Source organism: Caretta caretta, chromosome 23, assembly GCF_965140235.1.
Source record: "Caretta caretta isolate rCarCar2 chromosome 23, rCarCar1.hap1, whole genome shotgun sequence".
NCBI classification, from domain to species: Eukaryota; Metazoa; Chordata; order Testudines; family Cheloniidae; genus Caretta; species Caretta caretta.
Window position 1 is genome coordinate 8,559,076 of NC_134228.1, and position 22,319 is coordinate 8,581,394.

Consider the following 22,319-nt stretch of genomic DNA (forward strand, 5'->3'; position numbering starts at 1 on the left):
CAGGAGTGGCAGCCTACTTGGTTGCTGCCCCGCCCTGATCAAGGGCCAGGCAAATGGACCTTCTGCTGCTCTGCCTGCCTGACTGTAGCACAAGCACGCAACCTTCCCCTGGCCAAACACAGAAAAATAATACAAAAGAAATGTTCAAAAGGGCCGATGGTGCCAAAAATGTACACGACCGGAAACGGGGATGGAGGGCGGGATGTAAACTCTACACGGGGCATGGAAACCTGTCAAAAAGTACATGGTGATAAAAGCTATTGAGCGGTTAACTACTCACGTGGCTGGGCAGGGCAGGCGGCCAATGGGGAGAAAGCCATGGTGCGGCATGATGTGTTCCACCCTACTCCAGGCGGGCTCTGGTGCACCAAACCCCCAGAGTAGGGAGGCTGGCTTTTACTGGGGCAGCTGGGCAACTTCAATGTCTGGGTTCTCCCTTGTATGCGTCAGTCTCATCCTGTGCAAGAGTGTCCGTAGGCTGGCGCGGGCTGGACGGTGTTTCTTGCAGGCCTTGAGGATCAGCATGGTCTGCAAAGCCAGGCAACTGACAGAGGACTTGCTGTCCTGCTGGAAGCCTTTGAGGACTAAGATTGAAAGGAAGGAAATGGAGGTCAGAGCCATGGTGCTCTGGAAAGCCCTGGCAGAGCAAGCCAGCGCTGTACCTCTCAGCCCGTGACAAGAAGGCAGCAGGCTGGGAGGCGGGAGGCAGGGGACTAGCAGGAACAACCACCAACCCTCACTAAACATCCCCACTGCCCTTCATAGCTGGGGGAGCCCCCAGACACAGGCAAGAAGTCACAATGAACCCCATTCACTCAAAAAGAAAAGGAGTACTTGTGGCACCTTAGAGACTAACCAATTTATTTGAGCATAAGCTTTCATGAGCTACAGCTCACTTCATCGGATGCATACTGTGGAAACTGCAGAAGACATTATATACACAGAGACCATGAAACAATACCTCCTCCCATCCCACTCTCCTGCTGGTAATAGCTTATCTAAAGTGATCACTCTCCTTACAATGTGTAAGCCCTCTACACCAACATTCCACACAAAGATGGACTACAAGCCGTCAAGAACACTATCCCCGATAATGTCACGGCTAACCTGGTGGCTGAACTTTGTGACTTTGTCCTTACCTATAACTATTTCACATTTGGGGACAATGTATACCTTCAGATCAGCGGCACTGCTATGGGTACCCGCATGGCCCCACAGTATGCCAACATTTTTATGGCTGATTTAGAACAACGCTTCCTCAGCTCTTGTCCCCGAACACCCCTACTCTACTTGTGCTATATTGATGACATCTTCATCATCTGGATCCATGGAAAAGAAGCCCTTGGGGAATTCCACCATGATTTCAACAATTTCCATCCCACCATCAACCTCAGCCTGGTCCAGTCCACACAAGAGATCCACTTCCTGGACACTACCGTGCTAATAAACAATGGTCACATAAACACCAACCTATACCGGAAACCTACTCACCGCTATTCCTACCTACATGCCTCCAGCTTTCACCCTGACCACACCACACGATCCATCGTCTACAGCCAAGCTCTGCGATACAACCGCATTTGCTCCAACCCCTCAGACAGAGACAAACACCTACAAGATCTCTATCAAGCATTCTTACAACTACAATACCCACCTGCGGAAATGAAGAAACAGATTGATAGAACCAGAAGAGTTCCCAGAAGTCACCTACTACAGGACAGGCCTAACAAAGAAAATAACAGAACGCCACTAGCCGTCACCTTCAGCCCCACAACTAAAACCCCTCCAACGCATTATTAAGGATCTACAACCTACCCTGAAGGATGACCCAACACTCTCACAAATCTTGGGAGACAGGCCAGTCCTTGCCTACAGACAGCCCCCCAACCTGAAGCAAATACTCACCAACAACCACATACCACACAACAGAACCACTAACCCAGGAACCTATCCTTGCAACAAAGCCTGTTGCCAACTGTGCCCACATGTCTATTCAGGGGACACCATCACAGGGCCTAATAACATCAGCCACACTATCAGAGGCTCATTCACCTGCACATCCACCAATGTGATATATGCCATCATGTGCCAGCAATGCCCCTCTGCCATGTACATTGGTCAAACTGGACAGTCTCTACGTAAAAGAATAAATGGACACAAATCAGATGTCAAGAATTATAACATTCATAAACCAGTCGGAGAACACTTCAATCTCTCTGGTCACGCAATTACAGACATGAAGGTCGCTATCTTACAACAAAAAAACTTCAAATCCAGAGTCCAGCGAGAAACTGCTGAATTGGAATTCATTTGCAAATTGGATACTATTAATTTAGGCTTAAATAGAGACTGGGAGTGGCTAAGTCATTATGCAAGGTAGCCTATTTCCCCTTGTTTTTTCCTACTTCCCCACCCTCAGACGTTCTGCTTAATTTTGGATTAATGCTGGAAATGGCCCACCTTGATAATCATACACATTGTAAGGAGAGTGGTCAGTTTGGATGAGCTATTACCAGCAGGAGAGTGAGTTTGTGTATGTATGGGGGTGGGGGGGTGAGAAAACCTGGATTTGTGCTGGAAATGGCCCACCTTGATTATCATGCACATTGTAGGGAGAGTGGTCACTTTGGATAAGCTATTACCAGCAGGAGAGTGAGTTTGTGTGTGTGTGGTTTTTTTGGGGGGGGGGGGGGGTTAGAAAACCTGGATTTGTGCTGGAAATGGCCCACCTTGATTTTCATACACATTCTAAGGAAAGTGGTCACTTTGGATAAGCTATTACCAGCAGGAGAGTGAGTTTGTGTGTGTGTGGTTTTTGGAGGTGGGGTGGGGGGTGAGAAAACCTGGATTTGTGCTGGAAATGGCCCAACTTGATTATCATACACATTGTAAAGAGAGTGGTCACTTTGGATGGGCTATTACCAGCAGGAGAGTGAGTTTGTGTGTCGGGGGGCGGAGGGTGAGAAAACCTGGATTTGTGCTGGAAATGGCCCAACTTTATTATCATACACATTGTAAGGAGAGTGATCACTTTAGATAAGCTATTACCAGCAGGAGAGTGGGGTGGGAGGAAGTATTATTTCATGGTCTCTGTGTATATAATGTCTTCTGCAGTTTCCACAGTATGCATCCGATGAAGTGAGCTGTAGCTCACGAAAGCTTATGCTCAAATAAATTGGTTAGTCTCTAAGGTGCCACAAGTACTCCTTTTCTTTTTGCGAATACAGACTAACACGGCTGTTACTCTGAAACCCATTCACTCACTATTTCTAGGACTGCCCCGTCCCTGCAGTATCTGATGGCCTCATCCCTGCCTGTATTTACGGTCCCCCTTTCCCCCAGTGCACAGATGGGCACTCAAGCCCAGAGAGGGGGAGATTCACAAAGGGGGCTTGGGCATTGTTAGGCTACGCCTAACTTCCGGTGCCCTGCTGCCCTCCAGCAAATGCCGAGGAGGGAGCTCAGCCATTCTCTAGCTCTGGTTGGGGCCCAGCTATGAACCTGCTCTGGGAGTGAGGAGCCTGAGCTATGTCACCCCCCCATCCCCCTTCTCCCCAACAAATGTGGAGGAGACGCTGCCCTGCCCTGCACTGGCCCAGGGTTCCGGGCACGCAGCAGGGAGGTAGATGACCGGACGTCACCTCAGTCTCCTTTGGAGCAGTGGCTTGACACCAGGCACCCCACTTGGAGGTGACTGCAACAAACCCTGGGCTAGTGAGTGCAAGGGGGGGAGGCAGGACCCCAACTTTGCTGTGTTGCGGGGGCGGGGAGGGGACAATCGTCTGCGAAGGCCAGCCAGCTCAGGCCCAGTTTGGGGATTTGCCAGGCCACAGCTCTGAGGTCAGGGCTAAGTGCCTGGGCACATGCCAACCAGCAGACACCACAGGGTGAGGGGGAAGCTGATCAGGGGTTTGGGGATCTACAGTTTGCCACCCTTTGTGGCTCTCGCCCAAGATCATATTGCTGGCGTTGGAGATTGAACCCAGCTCGCAGCCCTGGGCCATTCGTCCCTCTAGTGCTCAGTGCTCAAAGCAGATACCACTCACCCTTGCAGATGGCATCCAAATTCTCCTGGCTCTGCTGGTCCAGCTGCCGGGCAGTGAGCCCTACACACACAAACAGCTCGTCACATCCCTGCGTCCCCAGCGAGGGTATCAAAGCGTCTGTCACCCTCCAAGCAGTGGGGCTTTCCCCTGCCCCTCGCTGTCCAGGACGCACTCCTGAGTCCCCAGGGGAAAGGGCGAGTCCCCAGGGATGGCTGTGGGGCTGGTTGCCAAAGGAGAGCATAGCGCCTTGAGGTTCCACTACCAAGAGCCCATGGTGGGGTGGGGGTGGGGGGGATGGGGACTGCATGGGGAGCAGTGGGGTTCGAGGGGGCCCATCAGCCGATCAGGGCAGTTTGGGGTGAGCTTGCTCCTGCGGGTTTCTGACACCCCTGAGCCTTCATTCGGCAATCAGGAGCCCAGGGGTTACTTCTCGCTGCCGGCAGGGACTGAGGAGAGCCTGGGACTGGATCCAGCCCCCTGCTTAAGGGACCTCTCTGCTCTGTGGTTACCTAGAAACCTGATGGCCGCTTCTCTAATGGGAGCCTGCGGGTTTTCCACAAAGGCCATGGCCTGGCAGAGGAAGGTTTCTGCCCTCCCCTTGTAGCACGCCACCTAGGAGCCAGAACAAGGGAGCACAAGGTTATTAAAGGCCTTTCCATCCTGCAGGCCAGGTTCCAGATCTGTGGAGTTTCCTGCTTTCAGCCCTCCTTCCTGTGCCGGGGGGATCACGCAGAGGGACTACAGCCAGGGCCAGGTGTGGTCCCGGGGCTGGGGCTCGGTGTGGGAATGGAGCCAGGCAATGGAGGGCTCACTCACCAGGCAGTCACAGCCTCGCCAAAGCTCCTTTTTCTGGACGAGAGCACTGAGCTGGCTCCACCTTAGAAATTCCACCGCACTCCTGAGGGTATCCCAACACACCTGCAAAACAAGAGGGACAATGGTTACAGGAGCTGGAAGCCAGGGCCGTCCCTCGGCATACACGCCTGCGTAGGGCACCATGAAATTTGGGGCTCCAAATTGCCCCAAATTTCATGGTGCCACTAGGCGGCTGCATGCTGCACATGCAGCAGCCCCAGCCCCAGTGACCCGCCCTATACCTCAGCCAGCCCCGCCGCAGGCTGCACCCACTACAAAGGGCAGGGCCGTCCCTGGGGGGGGCCCAGACAATTCCCTCCGCCCTGCCTCTTCCCCTTCCCCCCTGCTCCATCCCCAGCCCGCCCCCATTCCACCTCTTCTCCGCAAGCCTCTTCCCCCAGCGACCCCACACTCACTGGCAGTGGCAGGAAGTGGAGCAACCCGGTCCCAGCCCGCTCTCCTCCAAAAGGATTGCCCCCCGCACTCACCGGCGGTGGGAAGCGGAGTGCCACGGCTGGGAGCTGGCAGAGTAGAGCGGGCTGGGGCCAGGCTGCTCCGCTTCCCGCTGCTGTCAGTGAGTGTGTGTGTGGGAGGGATCCCTTTCCCCAAACCCCCTCCTTCGAGCCACACGGCTGGAGCCGGGGCGAGGGAAGCAGAGCGGGCTACTCCCAGCTCTCCGCTAATCCCCCAGGCCACTCTGGGCCTGTGGGCCCCCCAAAAGTGGCCCCACACAGCTCCTACCTCCCAGACCCTGGTGGGGAGGAGGGGGAGGCCTGGGACCCCACACAGCCCCACTGTGGGGGGGCTGGATAAGGCACCCAAATGGCTAGGGACAGCCCAGCTGGAAGCCACTAACATAGTTACTGGAGGCCGTGTGTGCTGAACGGTTCCCGGCCCGCGGCTGCTCGCGGAAGGGCGGAGGTTTGGCTAAGGCAATGGCTGGAGACCTGACTCAATTCCCAGCTCTTCCTGCAGGAACTCAGGCAAGTTGCTTCGGCCCAGGGCTACAAAGGGATTTAGGTGCCTAATGCCCATGGGCATTCAATACTTTTGAGGCACTAGGCCTCACGCTGTGCCTTAGTTCCCCACCTCATGGGGGGTAGGAGGGTGAATTCATTACTGCCGGGGGCATTTGGCTCCCAAGTGATGGGGGCCATGAGAGCGAGCGTGTGCACAGGCACCTGGGGCGGGGCGGAGGGGGGGCTTGGGCATGTCATGGCTAGTAAGAGCTGTCCGGGCTGCTTGGCCAAGGGCACATTGGGTCTTGGGCACCATCCGGAGGCTGGGTAGCTCTGCTCCTGGTAGGGACCATGGCCAGGGTTGTGCTCTTCCCACCAGCACAGCCAGGGGAATGTGCGGAGGCCAGTGGCTGTAGGAGTGGTGAGCTGACCCCTCCGCCCACCCATTCTCTCAGCCTGGCTGCAGGGGGGGAGTGTTAGGTTCAGAGGAGGCAGGGAAGACTCAGCAGTTGGGTGGGGCGCCATGGTCATGACGCTACTGGACTCAACGTTCAAGTGGTTTTGAGCACGTGATTGTCACAGCACTGAGCACCTGCCCTCTGCCGGCCAGACCTTTTAAAGGGGAGTGTCACATGTTGGCCCCCCCAACAAATTCCTGGTCACTCTGTAACAATCTCAGCTGCAGGCTCCAGCTCGTGGCCTCACCTGGGACACATTGGGACGCTCATCGTGCAGGAGGAGGAGCAGAGGGACCAGGCTGCGGAGGACGTGCTCCTTCATCTTCCTCCTGCTGGGCCCCCTTACAAGCTCCAGCAGGTGTTTAAAGAGGGTGATGGAGAGCACCCGGAGTTTGCTGGACTCCTGCAAGAGAGGATGTGGGGAGGAGACGCTGTGACGGTCGTGCCCACCCAGCTGGGTGAGTGCTCACTGTGACAGAGATGTCTGCCCTGCAGGGGGTATTGCTCACTCACCCCCAGTCATACAGGCACAACTGGGGGCCGCAGTCCCATAGGCATAGCGCCATTGAAGGCAATAGAGATGCAGGTTTCCACCAGCTGAGGGGCTGGCCTGGTAACTTCTTGGCCAGAGAGAGCCGTAAGGTGGGGTGAGACAGCCCCTGGGATCTCACAGCCAGCTCTGGGCACACTGACATCAGCACCCGCCTGTCAAGCCAAGGGGAAACGCTCTGGGCAGAGCAGCATCAGGACAGGGGCGGCAGAGAGGGAGCGATGAGGAAAGATTCAAAGAGCGAAGGGATGTGTGTACTTTGTCCTCCTGCTTTGCGTGCCCGACTCACACTGGAGCTGACCCACAGTGACCCTCGAGCGAGGCCAGGGGGGCCAGGCATGGGGGGCAAATTCCTACACTGGTGTTTGTTCGGGCCACGCACAGGGACCTGGGGGGGATTTAACCAGGAACAAGGGGTGGTAAATGTGCAGGAGCTCCCAGATAGGGGGCCTTGGAAGCCATGACTGGAAACCACCCAGCCTCCAGGGGCTTGGGGTTCGGCAAGGGCTGCCCCACTCCTACACATGGGTTTCTTGTTAACTCAGGGTCAGCCCCACTTGGTCACATGATGCCCCCTCGCTGCATGGCAGCTGGCAGAGCCGGACCAGTCCAGTGACCTGGGAGGCCGGGCGAGCTGTGCCCAGCAGGGAGAACCAGGAGCAATAGCTGGGGGCTGTAGGGAGGGGCCACTGCGTTCTGGGAGATGAGGTTGAGGGTAAGGGGGGGCAGCCTGGGGGGCGGGTTGACTTGAGCTGTTCTGAGAGTGGCTGAACCTTTAAATGGTGCCCCCCCCAATCAGCAGTTACATGTCGCCTCTGGGCACCAGGTTCTAGAGCAGGCAGTTCTCTGAGTGACGTCTGTTGTAAAAGTGTTTCATAATGGTGAAATCCTAGCGGATCTTAAACATAAAAAAGAAGCTTACAAGAAGTGGAAGGTTGGACATATGACCAGGGAAGAGTATAAAAATATTGCTCGGGCATGTAGGAATGATATCAAGAGGGCCAAATCGCACCTGGAGCTGCAGCTAGCGAGAGATGTCAAGAGTAACAAGAAGGGTTTCTTCAGGTATGTTGGCAACAAGAAGAAAGCCAAGGAAAGTGTGGGCCCCTTACTGAATGAGGGAGGCAACCTAGTGACAGAGGATGTGGAAAAAGCTAATGTACTCAATGCTTTTTTTGCCTCTGTCTTCACGAACAAGGTCAGCTCCCAGACTGCTGCGCTGGACATCACAAAATGGGGAAGAGATGGCCAGCCCTCAGTGGAGATAGAGGTGGTTAGGGACTTTTTAGAAAAGCTGGACGTGCACAAGTCCATGGGGCCGGACGAGTTGCATCCGAGAGTGCTGAAGGAATTGGCGGCTGTGATTGCAGAGCCATTGGCCATTATCTTTGAAAACTCGTGGCGAACGGGGGAAGTCCCGGATGACTGGAAAAAGGCTAATGTAGTGCCCATCTTTAAAAAAGGGAAGAAGGAGGATCCTGGGAACTACAGGCCAGTCAGCCTCACCTCAGTCCATGGAAAAATCATGGAGCAGGTCTTCAAAGAATCAATCCTGAAGCACTTGCATGAGAGGAAAGTGATCAGGAACAGCCAGCATGGATTCACCAAGGGAAGGTCATGCCTGACTAATCTAATCGCCTTTTATGATGAGATTACTGGTTCTGTGGATGAGGGGAAAGCGGTGGACGTGTTGTTCCTTGACTTTAGCAAAGCTTTTGACACGGTCTCCCACAGTATTCTTGTCAGCAAGTTAAGGAAGTATGGGCTGGATGAATGGACTATAAGGTGGATAGAAAGCTGGCTAGATTGTCGGGCTCAACGGGTAGTGCTCAATGGCTCCATGTCTAGTTGGCAGCCGGTATCAAGTGGAGTGCCCCAAGGGTCGGTCCTGGGGCCGGTTTTGTTCAATATCTTCATAAATGATCTGGAGGATGGTGTGGATTGCACTCTCAGCAAATTTGCGGATGATACTAAACTGGGAGGAGTGGTAGATACGCTGGAGAAGAGGGATAGGATACAGAAGGCCCTAGACAAATTGGAGGATTGGGCCAAAAGAAATCTGATGAGGTTCAATAAGGATAAGTGCAGGGTCCTGCACTTAGGATGGAAGAACCCAATGCACCAATACAGACTAGGGACCGAATGGCTAGGCAGCAGTTCTGCGGAAAAGGACCTAGGGGTGACAGTGGACGAGAAGCTGGATATGAGTCAGCAGTGTGCCCTTGTTGCCAAGAAGGCCAATGGCATTTTGGGATGTATAAGTAGGGGCATAGCGAGCAGATCGAGGGACGTGATCGTTCCCCTCTATTCTACACTGGTGAGGCCTCATCTGGAGTACTGTGTCCAGTTTTGGGCCCCACACTACAAGAAGGATGTGGATAAATTGGAGAGAGTCCAGCAAAGGGCAACAAAAATGATTAGGGGTCTAGAACACATGACTTATGAGGAGAGGCTGAGGGAGCTGGGATTGTTTAGCCTGCAGAAGAGAAGAATGAGGGGGGATTTGATAGGCACCACGTTCTAGAGCAGGCAGTTCTCTGAGTGACGTCTGTTGTAAAAGTGTTCATAAGTTCTTTTAGTCTGTTTATCTGATTTGGCTGCGCTCTCCTGTCTGGCCACTTTGGAGACAGGCTCTTGGAACAGTAGTTCTCAGTTGTCTTTCCATCAGGAGCGGGTGCTGGACTAGATGCAGGAGCTGCTCTTGGTGTTGATCTTTAGCTGGGCCTGTGCCACTGCTTAATAAAGAGCGGCCAGGTCCCAGCAGAGTTTGGGAGGGCTGAGGGTAGGATTTAACGTTGTGAGAGCTGGGGAGGTGGGTGGTCCCTCCAGGAGCCCCCACTGGGGCGTTACCCCTGGAAGGCAGTAATGGATGGGTCCCTTTCTCCCGCCCATTTTGCTGGCTCTCGCCGTGCAGTGGGGGACTGAACATCAGTCTGGTGAACACGCTGGCAGGGGCTCGTTTGTGGTTAGAAAAGGCCTGGGGAGAACTAGCCCCTCCTTTGATGCTGCCCTGCCATGAGAACGAAGGGGAGAGGAAAGGGCGGTAGCTGCAGAACCTACAGACGGAGCCGTTTCCTTATGGAGCTGACAGGCCAGCTGTGGGATTCCTGGCCAGGGAGGGGAGGGGCAGGATTTTCACCAGGGTACCATCACTTGTTACCCTGGAAGGCAGCAGGAGCATTGCGGCACCCTGTGCTGCAGAGGCCCCCTCGCTCCATGCAGGCTCAGGAATGCATGGCCTTCCCTCAAGGGGAGCCTCGTCCCCAGGCTGCCCTGATCCTTGTCAGCAGGCCTGCAGGACACCAGGGTTCCCACCCTTACTGCCATATGCTCTGATGGAGAAGGGGGTAGCAGAAGAAGGCGGGAATGGGTTCATGTCATTTACGACAATCCTTTTTCTGGCTAGGACCATAGCATAGGTCCCGCTAGCCCACCCGCCAGCCCCCATTCACACGTCTGTGGCTTGAAGGGTCTCCCGCGGGCCCCCAGGCCTTACATCATGAAAGAACGGCAGGAGTTTCTCAGCCACTCGCACAGCCACGGGGCTGGCGCTCTGCCTGTCCATGCCGGCGAGGATGTCTCTCAGCACGGTGATGGCGTTGGAGATGACGTCCCTGTCTGCCTCGTGTAGCTGCTCCACGACGACTGGCAGTTGATGCTGGAGTTTCCCCACCTGTGTGAAAGGAGGAGCTGCTTTACGAAACACCCTCCGGTGACCCAACAAGCCATTTCCAAAACAACGTCTGCCTCCCCTGCAGACAGAGCCACGGGGACTAGGAGTGCAGGGGGTGCTGCAGCACTCCAAGGTTTTTCGCGGGGCTCTGCTCCTGGCCCCATACACAAGGTCCCAGCTGCCGGCCCTGCGCCAACTCCCAGCTGTGGCCCCAGCCTCGGCCCCCTTGCCCCATCCATCTCCCGCCCCCCTGGAGCCATGGCCCTGCTCCTGACCCCAGCTCTAGGGGGGGTGGGGTGTGTGGACAGGTGTAAGGGGGTGCTCAGCACCTCCACTATAAAAAGTCTTCTAGCGCCCCGCCTCCAGATGACATGTTAGAGCCTCAAAGCCCTTGCACAGCCCCAGCTAGGATCGCAGGCAGCGGGGCCGGCTACCTGCAACATAAGCAGCTGCTTCGTTGTACCCCCGATCGCAGGGGGTGGTATTTATTAGCAGGTATCATCTGTGGAAACTTCTCTGCACAACACCTTGACCCCGAACAAATCAAGTGTATTATTGTTAGAAGGGTTAGAATAGCACCTCCAGCACCTATCTGCAATCAAGGCGTGTGCTGGGGGCTTTCCAGGCACAGAAAGAGACATTCCCTAGCCTAGAGCTTACAGGCTAGATACACAAAGGAAGGATTTCTATCCCCGTTGTACAGACATGGAACTCAGGCACAGAGAGGCGACGTGACTCACCCATGGTCACCCAGGGAGTCTGGCAGAGCCCGAAACTGAACTTGGGTTCTCCTGAGTCCCGGGCCTTACAGCCCAGCCTCGGCGAGGGAGCCGATTTTGTACATGAGTTCTAGGGTTGGTCTGTTACTAAAAGCCAGATTCAATCATTTCTGTATTTGGCTGTTCAAAGACAGCCCCACAAAACCTCGGCGAGGGAGCCTATTTTGTACATGAGTTCTAGGGTTGGTCTGTTACTAAAAGCCAGATTCAATCATTTCTGTATTTGGCTGTTCAAAGACAGCCCCACAAAACCTCAACCGGGATGAGGGGAAAAAGTGTCCAATACAGGCTTACCGGTTCCAGAAGGAAAAATAAAACACAAGCAAGTGAAAACCAGGCTGAGGACATGGAACAATGGGAATGGTGGATAACAAAGAGAATTACAGTCATGCCCTCTCCATGTCTGATCGATTCATCGTCCGCCTTTAATAAACCGGACTGACCTGCTATTCTCAGGGTAAGTAAATTATCATTAGGGAGAGTTGCCTTCAGATGGTCTCCTCTTTGACCAGGCTGCCAGATCTGTGTATTTAAGTCCCAAGGGTTTTCTCTGCCTTCACTATACCGTGTCTATCACACTTGGTATGAGGTCTGAGCAGCAAAAGGCCTTTCTCGAGCTCTTCAGAGGAGCGAGTGCTGCGGGACAGAGCTGTGACATCAATAGTTAAAACCTACGAGGCTCAAAAAGGGGATTCGTAGAAAAAAATGGTTCCAATTGAAGCAAAATGGCTCTGTCCGGGCGTCCCGGATCACTGGTGTCACCAGCATACCCTGGAGGTCTAGAGTCCACAGCTCTGCTGCTACTCTAGTGCTAGGGTTCCTTGGATCACACACCCAGAGACGCCCCCTGCAGGAGCCAGGCCCTGCCCTGCAGAACAACAGACAAAAGCCAGGCAGGGACTTGCCCAAGGTCACCCAGCAGGTCAGTGGCAGAGCCAGGAAGAGAAACCAGGGCTCCTGACTCCAGGCCAGGGCCAGGTCCCCTGGGAAGCTTTCAATGACCCCTGCCCTGCATCAGCTCCCTGATGAAGGAGTTGCCAAGACTTTGAAGGAAAGAGCTCAAATTCAGAGGGATCATGGTAAATTGGAGGACTGGGCTATAGACAACAAAAGGAAACTCACCAAAGACAAAAGTGAGGTGCTACATTTAGAGAAGAAAAAGCAAATGCACAGAAACAGAATGGGGGATAACCGGTTGTACTGCTGAGAAGGATCTGGGAGCTGCAGTGGATCACAGCCTCAGCATGAGGCAGCAAAGCGATGCTGTTGCAAAAAAAAAAAAAAAAAAGCAAATGCAATCTTCGGTTGCATTAACAGAGGTATAGCCTGCAAGTCATGGGAGGTGATAGTACCACTCAACTCAGTGCTGGTTAGGCCTCAGCTGGAGTACAGTGTCCAGTTTTGGAGTTTTGGTCACCAATGTCTACAAAAGATGTGGAGAAACTGTAATGGATCCAGAGGCGAGTGACAAAGATGATCAGAGGGATGGAACACAAGCCATACGAGCAAAGGTTGAAGGAACTGGCTATGTTTAGTTTGGAAAAGAGGAGATTAAGGGGGGACGTGCTAATGGTCTTCAGATTCTTCAAAGGCTGCCAAAAAAAAAGATGGCGAAAAGTTGTTCTCTCTTGCCACAGAGGGCAGGACAAGAGGGGATGGGTTCAAACGACAGCACTGCAGATTTAGATTAAATCTCAGGAAAACCTTCCTAACTGTAAGAAGAGTAGGACAATGGGACAGACAACTAGGGAGCTTGTGGAAGCCCCTTTGCTGGAGGTTTATAGAAGGAGGCTGGAGCCATCTGTCTGGGCTGGGATAGACACAACAAATCCTGCATCTTGGCAGGGGGCTGGACAAGCTGACCTTGCGATCCCTTCTCACCCTGCGGTTCTATGAGAGGTGTCCCAGAGCACCAGGAGAGGGTTTCGGCGTGTTCTGCCTCCACTATAGCGCTGGCTAGAGTCACGCTCTCTCTCTTCGGCCCAATGGCGATACCCGGTGGGAGACTGAGAGACACCCTCAGGCCATGGTGGGGACACACGGCGCTCCTTCCCTTGCTGCAGGGGCTGGAACTTACGGCCAAGGGGGCGACGCCAGCCTCTTGCTGAGAGACGTCGTGATGCTGGCGCAGCGGCCGCTCCTGCAGCCTGTCGAGCAGCTCCCGTAGGACCTTTCCTGCGGTCTTGGGGTGGGATGTCAGCACCCTCCACATCTCCACAGCAACGCTGCAAAGGGAGAGAGCCGATTTCACCTGGCCAGAGCCCTGCCAGCCTCCAGCACCCACCGCCACCCGCACCCGGCTGAGTCTCCCGCCCACGGCCGGCCCTTTGTTGCCCTCCTGCTGCAGCAAGGGCCCCCACTGCCTGGCGCAGGCTGCATGGGGGCCGGGTCTGAGTGTCAGCCCCGGGGGAGGCCGAGGGCTGCCATATGGGGTTTTGCAGGCTGGCCTGTCTCCACGGCATGTCAGCCTGCAAAACCCTCCAGAACAAGCAGCAGCTCTGCAGGGAGCAGGAGGTCTCTGGAAGGTTCTGCACGCCCCTGTCCCTGGCAGCGGGACCAGTCTGGGGGACCCGGAGCGCAAGCGGCAGCAGCCCCAGCCCCGTACCTGTCACATGACAGCGAGCAGCCCAGCAGGGTTGTGACCACCTCCTTGCTGTCCTGGTTGCCCAGCACGACAAGGGCCTTGAGCAGCTGCTGCTGGGCCAGCGGCTCGCTGATGGAGTCCAGGTTGTGGTACACGCTCATCACAGCCTCCGACACCTGGAAGGGAAGTGGGGAGATGGGAGCCTTGGCTTCCTCGCACTGCTATTGATCTGGGGTGTCAGGGACCTGCCCTACCTGACAGCCATCTGCCCTCCCACATCCTCTTCTCCAGCTCCAGGCCTAGAACACAGGGCCAATTCCCGGCCTATCGATTCATAGACTGCAAGACCACAAGCGGCCATGGAGATCACCTAGACTGACCCCCCGCATTGCACAGGACCTGCCCCCCAGTAATGCCGAGCGCCCAGAGACAGAGTCTCCCACGGATGGGCTCCCCCAGCAGGCTGTTCTCACTGCAGCTCTTACCCTCTCCAAGCTTGGGCTGGGGACCCACAGGATCACATGCAGCATGTGCCTGGCCGCCACCGAGTCATGGACGCTGGTGTCTCTCATTCCCTCGATAGCAGTGAGGAGGAAGTCCATGCGCTCGGATGGGTTGAAGTACTTCCCAAACATCTGAAACAAACCTGCCAGTGAAACCCCTTTTGCTGCCCAGTGCGGTTCCAGTCGGACCGAGCAGCCAGGACTGGCCCAGCCAGGAGTGCAGGCAAAGCCCGCTCTGCCGGGACAGGGCTGGGTTACTGCACCTGGGACGCACAGTACCCAGCCAGCAATCAGGAGCTGTCGTGCACGGCACAGGCCAGCGTGGCAGTGCACGGGGGCACAATACTGCACAGCACGGATACACTCTCTAGTGCTCAGCAGGGGCTGGCACTGGTGTGTGGACGCAATGATGCCTTGGAGAGCATTAATCTCTGGGGAAGCTCCCACCACACCTGACAAGGAGCTGGGATCAGGTTTGGATGAGACCCAGTGCATCTTGGGATGTGGCATGGAGGGAGGCATATTGGCCCGCAATAGTAGAAGCCTTGCCAGCAGATTGAGGGAAGTGATTATTCCCCTCTATTCGGCACTGGTGAGGTCACATCTGGCCCCCCACAAGAGAAAGGATGTGGACAAATCGGAGAGAGTCCAGCAGAGGGTAACGAAAATGATTAGCGGGCTGAAGCACATGAATTATGAGGAGAGACTGAGGGAAGTGGGCTTACTTAGTCTGCAGAAGAGCAGAGTGAGGGGGGATTTGATAGCAGCCTTCAACTACCTGTAGGGGGGCTCCAAAGAGGATGGAGCTCGGCTGTTCTCAGTGGTGGCATGTGACAGAACAAGCATCAGTGGTCTCAAGTTGCAGTGGGAGAGGTCCAGATTGGATATGAGGAAACACTATTTCACTAGGAGGGTGGTGAAGCACTGGAAAGGGTTACCTAGGGAGGTGGGGAATCTCCATCCTTCGAGATTTTTAAGGTCAGGCTTGACAAAGCCCTGGCTGGGATGATTTAGTTGGGGTTGGTCCTGCTATGAGAAGGGGATTGGATTAGATCTGAGGTCTATGATTCTATGAGGTGGAGTGGGCCATAGGCAGGGCTCCGGCCCAGCTGGATGGGGTCAGTCACACGCCTGGGTCTGTCCCTTCCCCCTGACTCCTAGGGTGTTAGGGTGTAGGGTTCTCTCTCCTGATAACTCTGGGCACAACAATCGCAGGAAGCATTGAAAGTAGTTACCATGGCGATATTGCTGGTGTTGGTGAACCAGGTGACCCAGAAGCTGTTCTCCGCTCGCCACTCCCTGAAGACCTGCAGATACTCTGCACTCTGCTTTGCCAGCGTCGTGCCTGAACCAGGGAGGGGAAACAGACAGCAGGCAATATAAATCAGAGGTTAGCTTTGGAAACGGGAATTTTGCAAGGAAGTTTAGAGACAAGTACATCTAAGAAACATACCGTAAATTCAGGCCAATAAACTCCCCCACCCCCCAACAAAACTAAACAAACTAACCCCCCTGGAAGAGTAAAAATAAACCAGGCAGAAGTGCAGCAGCAGTGTGAGGCTCTCCAGTTGATTGCACTGAACGCAGCATGTAGGATTCCCAGCCCTGTGGGCGGGAAGCACATCTGGGCATTTGGCCCAAGGAGCTACTGCCCTCGGAGACCAGGAGGCCAGAGGATCTGAACTGGTGGAGCCAAGGGAGACAGCGAGGTACATAGAGGAGACTTTTAGGGATGCAGTAGAGTGGTCCCACCCCCAGTCTGACAGCCTCTGTGCTGCTGAGGAGGGTGAAAGTTTCTGGGAAGGAGAACATCGAGCTGGAGCAGAGGGAGACGATCCCATAGTTGGGACCCACCTGCCAGATGAAGTCAGGATATCTTCTCACACTGAGGCTGCCCCTCCTGAGGCGGGAAGCCCAGTTACAAAGAAAAGCCAGGTAATAGTAATGGGGGATTCAATCAATAGACATATAAGAAGGTGGATTTGTGATGAGTGGGAGAACCGCATGGTAAATTGCCTGCCTGGTGCAAAGGTTGCAGCTCTCACGAGACATCCAAACAAACTTACGTGCAGTGCTGTGGTATGTAAGCTAATGTTTAAATCGGCCTCTGTACGAGATAGTGAATGTGACAGTGAATTTTATAAAAGTTTCCAGATGTGATCCCTGGCAAGCCTGACTTCAGTATCAGGCAAATTGTTGAAATGATAGGAAAGAACAGAATTATCAGACACATAGGTGAACACAATTTGTTGGGGCAGAGTCAACATGGCTTTTGGAAAGGGAAATCATGCCTCACCAATCTACTAGAATTCTCTGAAGGGGGTCAACAAGAATGTGAAGAAGGGTGATCCAGTGGATATAGTGTACTTGGACTTTCAGAAAGCCTTTGACAGGGTCCCTCACCAAAGGCTCTTTACCAAAGTAAGCTGTCATGGGATAAGAGGGAAGGTTCTCTCATGGGTCAGTGGTTAAAAGATAGGAAGCAAACAACAGGACTAAATGGTCAGTTTTCACAGTGGAGAGAGGTAAAGAGCGGGGCACCCCAAGGATCTGTGTTGACACCAGTCTAGTTCAACATAGTCATCAATGATCCAGAAAAAGGGGTAACCAGTGAGGTAGCAAAATTTGCAGATGATACAAAATGACTCAAGATAGTTAAATCCAAAGCAGACTGCGAAGAGCTACAAAGGGACCTCACAAAACTGGGGGACTGGGCAACAAAATGGCAGATGACATTCAATATAGATAAATGCAAACTGGACACCACAATCCCAACTATACATACACAATTATGGGGTTTAAATTACCACTCAAGAAAGAGATTTCGGAGTCATCGTAAAGAGTTCTCCGAAAACATCCACTCACCGTGCAGTGGCAGTTAAAAAAGCCAACAGAATGTTGGGAACCATTAGGAAAGGGATAGATAATAAACCAGAAAAATGTCATAATGCCTCGATACAAATCCAATGTGCGCCCTCACACCTTGAATACCGCGTGTAGTTCTGGTCGCCCCATCTCAAAACAGATGTACCAGAATTGTAAAAGGTGCAGAGAAGGGCGACAAAAATGATGAGGGGTATGGAAGAGCTTCCATATGAGGAAAGATTAAAAAGACTGGGGGCAAGTCTACACTTCAACCACTCTATCGCCATAGCTGCACCGGCGCTGTAGCGTTGAAGAGAAGATGGTCCTCTGCCAACAAGCTCTTAATCCACCTCCCGGAGAGGCGCTAGCTATGTCAGTGGGAGGGGTGCTTCTGCCAACAGGGGTGTGGATTTTTCACAGCCCTGAGCAATGGAGTGATAACAATATAGGTCTACAGTGTAGACCTGGGACCATTTAGTTTAGAAAAGAGCTGACTAAGGGGGGATATGACAGAGGTCTATAAAATCATGACTGGTGTGGAGAAAGTGAATAGGGAAGTGTTATTTACCCCTGCACATAACACGGGAACTAGGGGTCACTTTCTGAAATTAATAGGCAGCAAGTTAAAAGCAAAGAAAAGAAGGTATCTCTGCACACAATGCACAGGCAACCTGTGGAAATTGTTGCCGTGGGATGTTGTGAAGCCTAAAAGTATAATTGGGTTCAAGATAATTAGGCCATGCAACCCCAGACTCCGCATGACCCTAAACCTCTGACTACCAGAAGTTGGGACTGGATGAGAGGGGATGGATCACTCAAAATTTCCCTTTTCAGTTCATTCTCTCTGAAGCATGAGGCACTGGCCATTATCAGAAGACACAATACTGGGCTAGATGAACTGATCTGAGTCAGTATGTCCATTCTTATGTGAGTTATGAAGAGTAGAATACGGACAGGGGAAGCTAAAGACATCAGGGGAAACTCCATGGCTTGAAGGACTATGGATACTAAAGAGGTTTTTTTAAAAAAGTGTATTAGGAACAAAAGAAATCCTAGCAACGGTGTAGGCTCATTACTAGATGGAGACTGTTTAAAAGGATGCAGAAAAGGCAGAAGTGTTCAATAAATATGTTTCCCATGTTTGGAAACCCCATGTCAATGTATTTAGGAAGGACAAGGGTCTCCAGTGCTCTTACGTTTTTGCCACAGCATGAAGGCGTAGAGGTGGTGAAGTCCCTCCATAGCCGATCGGCAGATCTCCTGCTCCTGCTCAGCACTGCACAGGGTGAGACAGCCCACCAGCTGGCCCAAGACTCTGAACTCCTCCACTCCCTGACGGAGAGAGGGAGCAAGGGGAGTCACTCGCCCCTGCAGGCCCAGCGCAGCATGTCCCCCTGGCATTGCACTAGCAAGGGTCTAGAACCGGGGGAGGCAGAGCCCAGCGCAGAGAGACTGGGGACAATGAGAGCAGGAGAAGCCATGGGGCCCATCACCAGGGACTGAGGGAAGCTCAGCAGGGACGGGAAGTCTGGGTAGCAAAGTCAGCAAACGTTGCCCTCGAGTGGGGACCTGGGTAAGGAATGAACTAACGTCCAGTCTCCATCTCAAGGGCAAGCTCCTAATCCCAGCCCCTTCTCCCATCCCCCTCCCTCCACTGACCTCAGGTCCAGGAGCGTGAGGTCACCTTGGACTCCTCTTCTCTGCATTCCACCTCTCTCACTCCATCCTGGAGTTCCCCACAACCCCCACTTTCTGCGCCGCACCCAGCCTGCCGGCTCTCTCCTGCCGGCTCTCTCCTGCAGCCTTGTCCTCTAGCCTCCCCCTCCTGCCAGACCTTCCCTTGCCCCTCCTGCAGCCCCTGCGCTTGCTCCCTGCTCTTCCCCACGTCGCACCAAGCCCCTTGCCCTCCTCTCCTGGGGTCTGCACGACCTCCCCTGACCCACTCCCCATTGCTCTGGCTCCTTTGGCCCCTCCCATCCCTTTCACTGTGTCCCCTCCCACCTCCCTCCTTCTATTCTGCTGCCCCAGCCTCTGGGGGCATATAATGCAAGCGCCCCCCTCCAGCTGCTGGCGGGGAGACCCTGCCACAGGGGGGATGGAGCAGCTGGAGCAGCTCAATGGCCCTGAGCACCCAAGGCAGGGGGTGTTCATCTGGCAGCCTGGCAGGAGCTGATGCCAAAGCATCCCGGGGGCAACTGAGAAAGGGGGTGAAGAGACACCTGGGTTCAGATGGTGCTCTCAGGGCGATCCTGTGTAAATCCGCTGACCCTGCAGAGCAGACTTTGGTCCTAGGGGAACAGCGGGGAGAGTCCTTGGAGATAGAATTATGGGGCTCCACCCAAGGCCCACTGGAGTCAGAGGACAGACCTGTCCACATCAGGACTCATTAGGTTGGACTCCAACCGAGGATCTTGCTGAGTCACTATTCCAGGCCCAGGTTTTCCCTGCCAGGGAGCGCTGCACCGTGAGGCTGCTCAGTGCAGTTAGGAGACGGCCAGAGTCACAGGCTGCTCACCTTGAATTTGTGTTGACCGGAGATGAATTTGGTCAGCCAGGTGATTCTTCCCACTGCCCTCAGCCGCACATGCACCTCCTTGGATGCGGTCCAGGGGAGCAGGACCTGAGAGAAACAGATTGAGACAAATTGAGAAGGAGAAGGACCAAAAAATAGCACAAGCACATAGAGTGAAAATCAGAAAGGCTTTGGCAAAAATGAGTTCTAACTGGCAAGGGACATAAAAGGCAATCAGAAGCAGCTCTGTAAATGCATTAGGAGAAAGACAAAGGAAAGTGTGGGGCCACTACTCAGCAGGGAAGCAGAGCAAATAATGGATGATACAGACAAAGCCAAGGTGTGTAATGCCTTTTTTGCTTCAGTTTTCACTAAAAAGGTTAATGGTGACTAGATGATGAACACAATATTAACAACAGGGGGGAAGAAATACAGGCCAGAGTAGGAAGAGAACAGATAAAAGACAATTTAGGTCAGTTAGATGTATTCAAGTTGGCAGAGCCTCATGATATTCACAGGAGATGGAGCTAGACAAAGCAATCTCTGAACCTTTAGGAGGGCTGAAGGTCCCAGAGGACTGGAGAAGGGCAGCCACAGAGCCTATCTTCAGAAAGGGGAACAAGGAGGCCCCAAGGAATTATCCACCTGTCAGCCTATCTTTGGTACCCAGAAAGATTATTGAACAAATTATTAAAGAGTTTGTAAGAACCTAGAGGAGATAATAGGGTGATAAGGAATAGCACCATGGATTTGTCCACAACAAACCATGCCAAACAAATCTAACTTCCTTCTTTGACCGGGTTACTTGCCTAGTGGATGGAGGGAGGCAGTATATGATGATGTATATGAAGTTTTGTAAGGCTTTTGACACAGTTCCACAAGACATTCTCATAAGCAAACTAAGCCAATATGATCCAGATGAGACTGCTCGAAAGTGGGCGCACAACTGATGTAAAAGCAATCCTCAAAGAGGAGTTATCACTGACTCGCTGGCAACCTGGGAGGGTGTCTGAAGTGGGGTCCCCCAGGGGTGTGCCTGGGTCCAGTACTGCTCAATATTTTCATGAAGAACTTGGTTAACAGAGAGGAGAGTATGCTTGTCAAGATGGCGGATGACACCAAGCTGGGGAGAGTTACATGCACTTTGGAGGACAGATTAGAATTCAGAATGAGCTTGCCAAATTGGAGAGTTGGTCTGAAGTCAACAAGATGAAATTCAGTCAAAACCAATGTGACGTAACGCACTTAGGAAGGAAAAATCAAATGCATAAAAAGAAAGTGGGGGATGACCGGCTAGGTGGCAGGACTGCAGAAAAGGATCTGGGGGTTATCGTGAATCTCACACTGAATAGGAATCAAGAGTGTGATGCTGTTATGAAAGAGGGAAATGTCATTCTGAGGTGTATTAGCTTGGAGCACTGTGTCCAGTTCTTGGCACCCCGCTTTAAGAAAGATGTGAACAAACTGGGGCCCGTCCAGAGGACAGCAACAAAAATGATCAGCGGTTTAGAAAACCTGACCTATGAAGAAAGGGTGAACGACTTGGGCATGTTTCGTCTTGAGAAGACAGAGGGGGCACCTCCTAACACTCTTCAAATATGTTAAGGGCTGTTTCACAGAGGATGGTGACTAATTGTTCTCCACATCCCCTGAAGGTAGGACAAGAAGTAATGGGCTTAATCTGCAGCAAGGGAGATTGAGGTTAAATATTCGGAAAAAGTCTGAGGGTGGCTAAGCACTGGAACAGGTGACCTAGGGCAGTGGTGGACTCCCCATCATGGACGTTTTAAAAAAAACAGGCTGAACAAACACTCCTCAGGGACGGTCGAGGAATGTTTGGCCCTGCCTCAGTGCAGAGGGTGGAGTAGATGACCTCTTGAGATCCCTTCCAGCCCTGCACTTCTGTGATTCCCTCTTCCCAAGCTCTGGGATCGAGAAGACCGAATATCTGCCGAGGACATTTCCCTCTTTTTGGAGCACAAACCACCCACAGAATCGACTTCCTGTGGCCCCAGAACTAGAACGTTGGGGGAATCTAGCTCTGGGCTCTGGCCAGTATGGTGAACACAGATGAATCCCGGGGTCAGATGAGGCTCAGTGGAGAACACGGCAGATCCCACACTCCTGCACCCCCACCCAATGCAGAGGTTTTTCATATATAGCGGGGGCACTTGGTCCTCCAGCCCAAGAACCTTTATATAGAACGTACTCTGAGGAGCAGAAGGCACGGGGGTGTCCCATGCTTGGGATTAAATGAAGCCTTGGTCCCAGAGCCCCACCCCCGCTACAGGACTCATCCCCTTCCTGCCCCCATGCCTCCACACCTCCATGATGTTTTGCAGCACCCCAAGGTTGGGCTTCTCATCCTCGCACACCAAGGCCTTCAGCAGCTCATCCATGGTGTTCAGAGTCTGCGTGCAGAGCAGAGGAGAAACCACAGCAAGTGGCGTTACCCAGCCAGGCGACGAACCAATGCCCTGGCATGTGACACGCCCCAGGCCATGGCAGCCCCTGCTATTCCAGCTCACCCACTCA

The 22,319-nt window shown here is 53.4% G+C and overlaps 1 protein-coding gene across 1 annotated transcript; it reads right to left on the reverse strand.

Annotated features, from left to right (window-relative positions):
* Positions 1 to 223: 223 nt before the first annotated feature.
* Positions 224 to 22,114, reverse strand: LOC142069918 (maestro heat-like repeat-containing protein family member 2A). The gene is made up of 13 exons (XM_075122678.1): positions 22,109 to 22,114; positions 19,788 to 19,892; positions 18,469 to 18,604; positions 15,643 to 15,752; positions 14,285 to 14,539; positions 13,926 to 14,080; positions 13,398 to 13,545; positions 10,365 to 10,541; positions 6,566 to 6,721; positions 4,863 to 4,964; positions 4,556 to 4,658; positions 4,047 to 4,106; positions 224 to 584 (listed from the first exon to the last, which is right to left on the reverse strand). The coding sequence occupies exons 1-13, from the start codon at positions 22,112 to 22,114 to the stop codon at positions 397 to 399; spliced, it is 1,701 nt and encodes a 566-aa protein (XP_074978779.1). The 3' UTR covers positions 224 to 396.
* Between the last annotated feature and the right edge of the window lie 205 nt (positions 22,115 to 22,319).

What these genes read in the sequence shown, in the direction of transcription:
- LOC142069918 (XM_075122678.1), bottom strand. An exon ending in CCGGTCAACACAAATTCAAG is followed by an intron (nt 18,605 to 19,787) that starts GTGAGCAGCCTG and finishes TCTCTCCGTCAG; the next exon opens with GGAGTGGAGGAGTTCAGAGT. An exon ending in CTGGCGTCGCCCCCTTGGCC is followed by an intron (nt 10,542 to 13,397) that starts GTAAGTTCCAGC and finishes CCTTTCACACAG; the next exon opens with GTGGGGAAACTCCAGCATCA.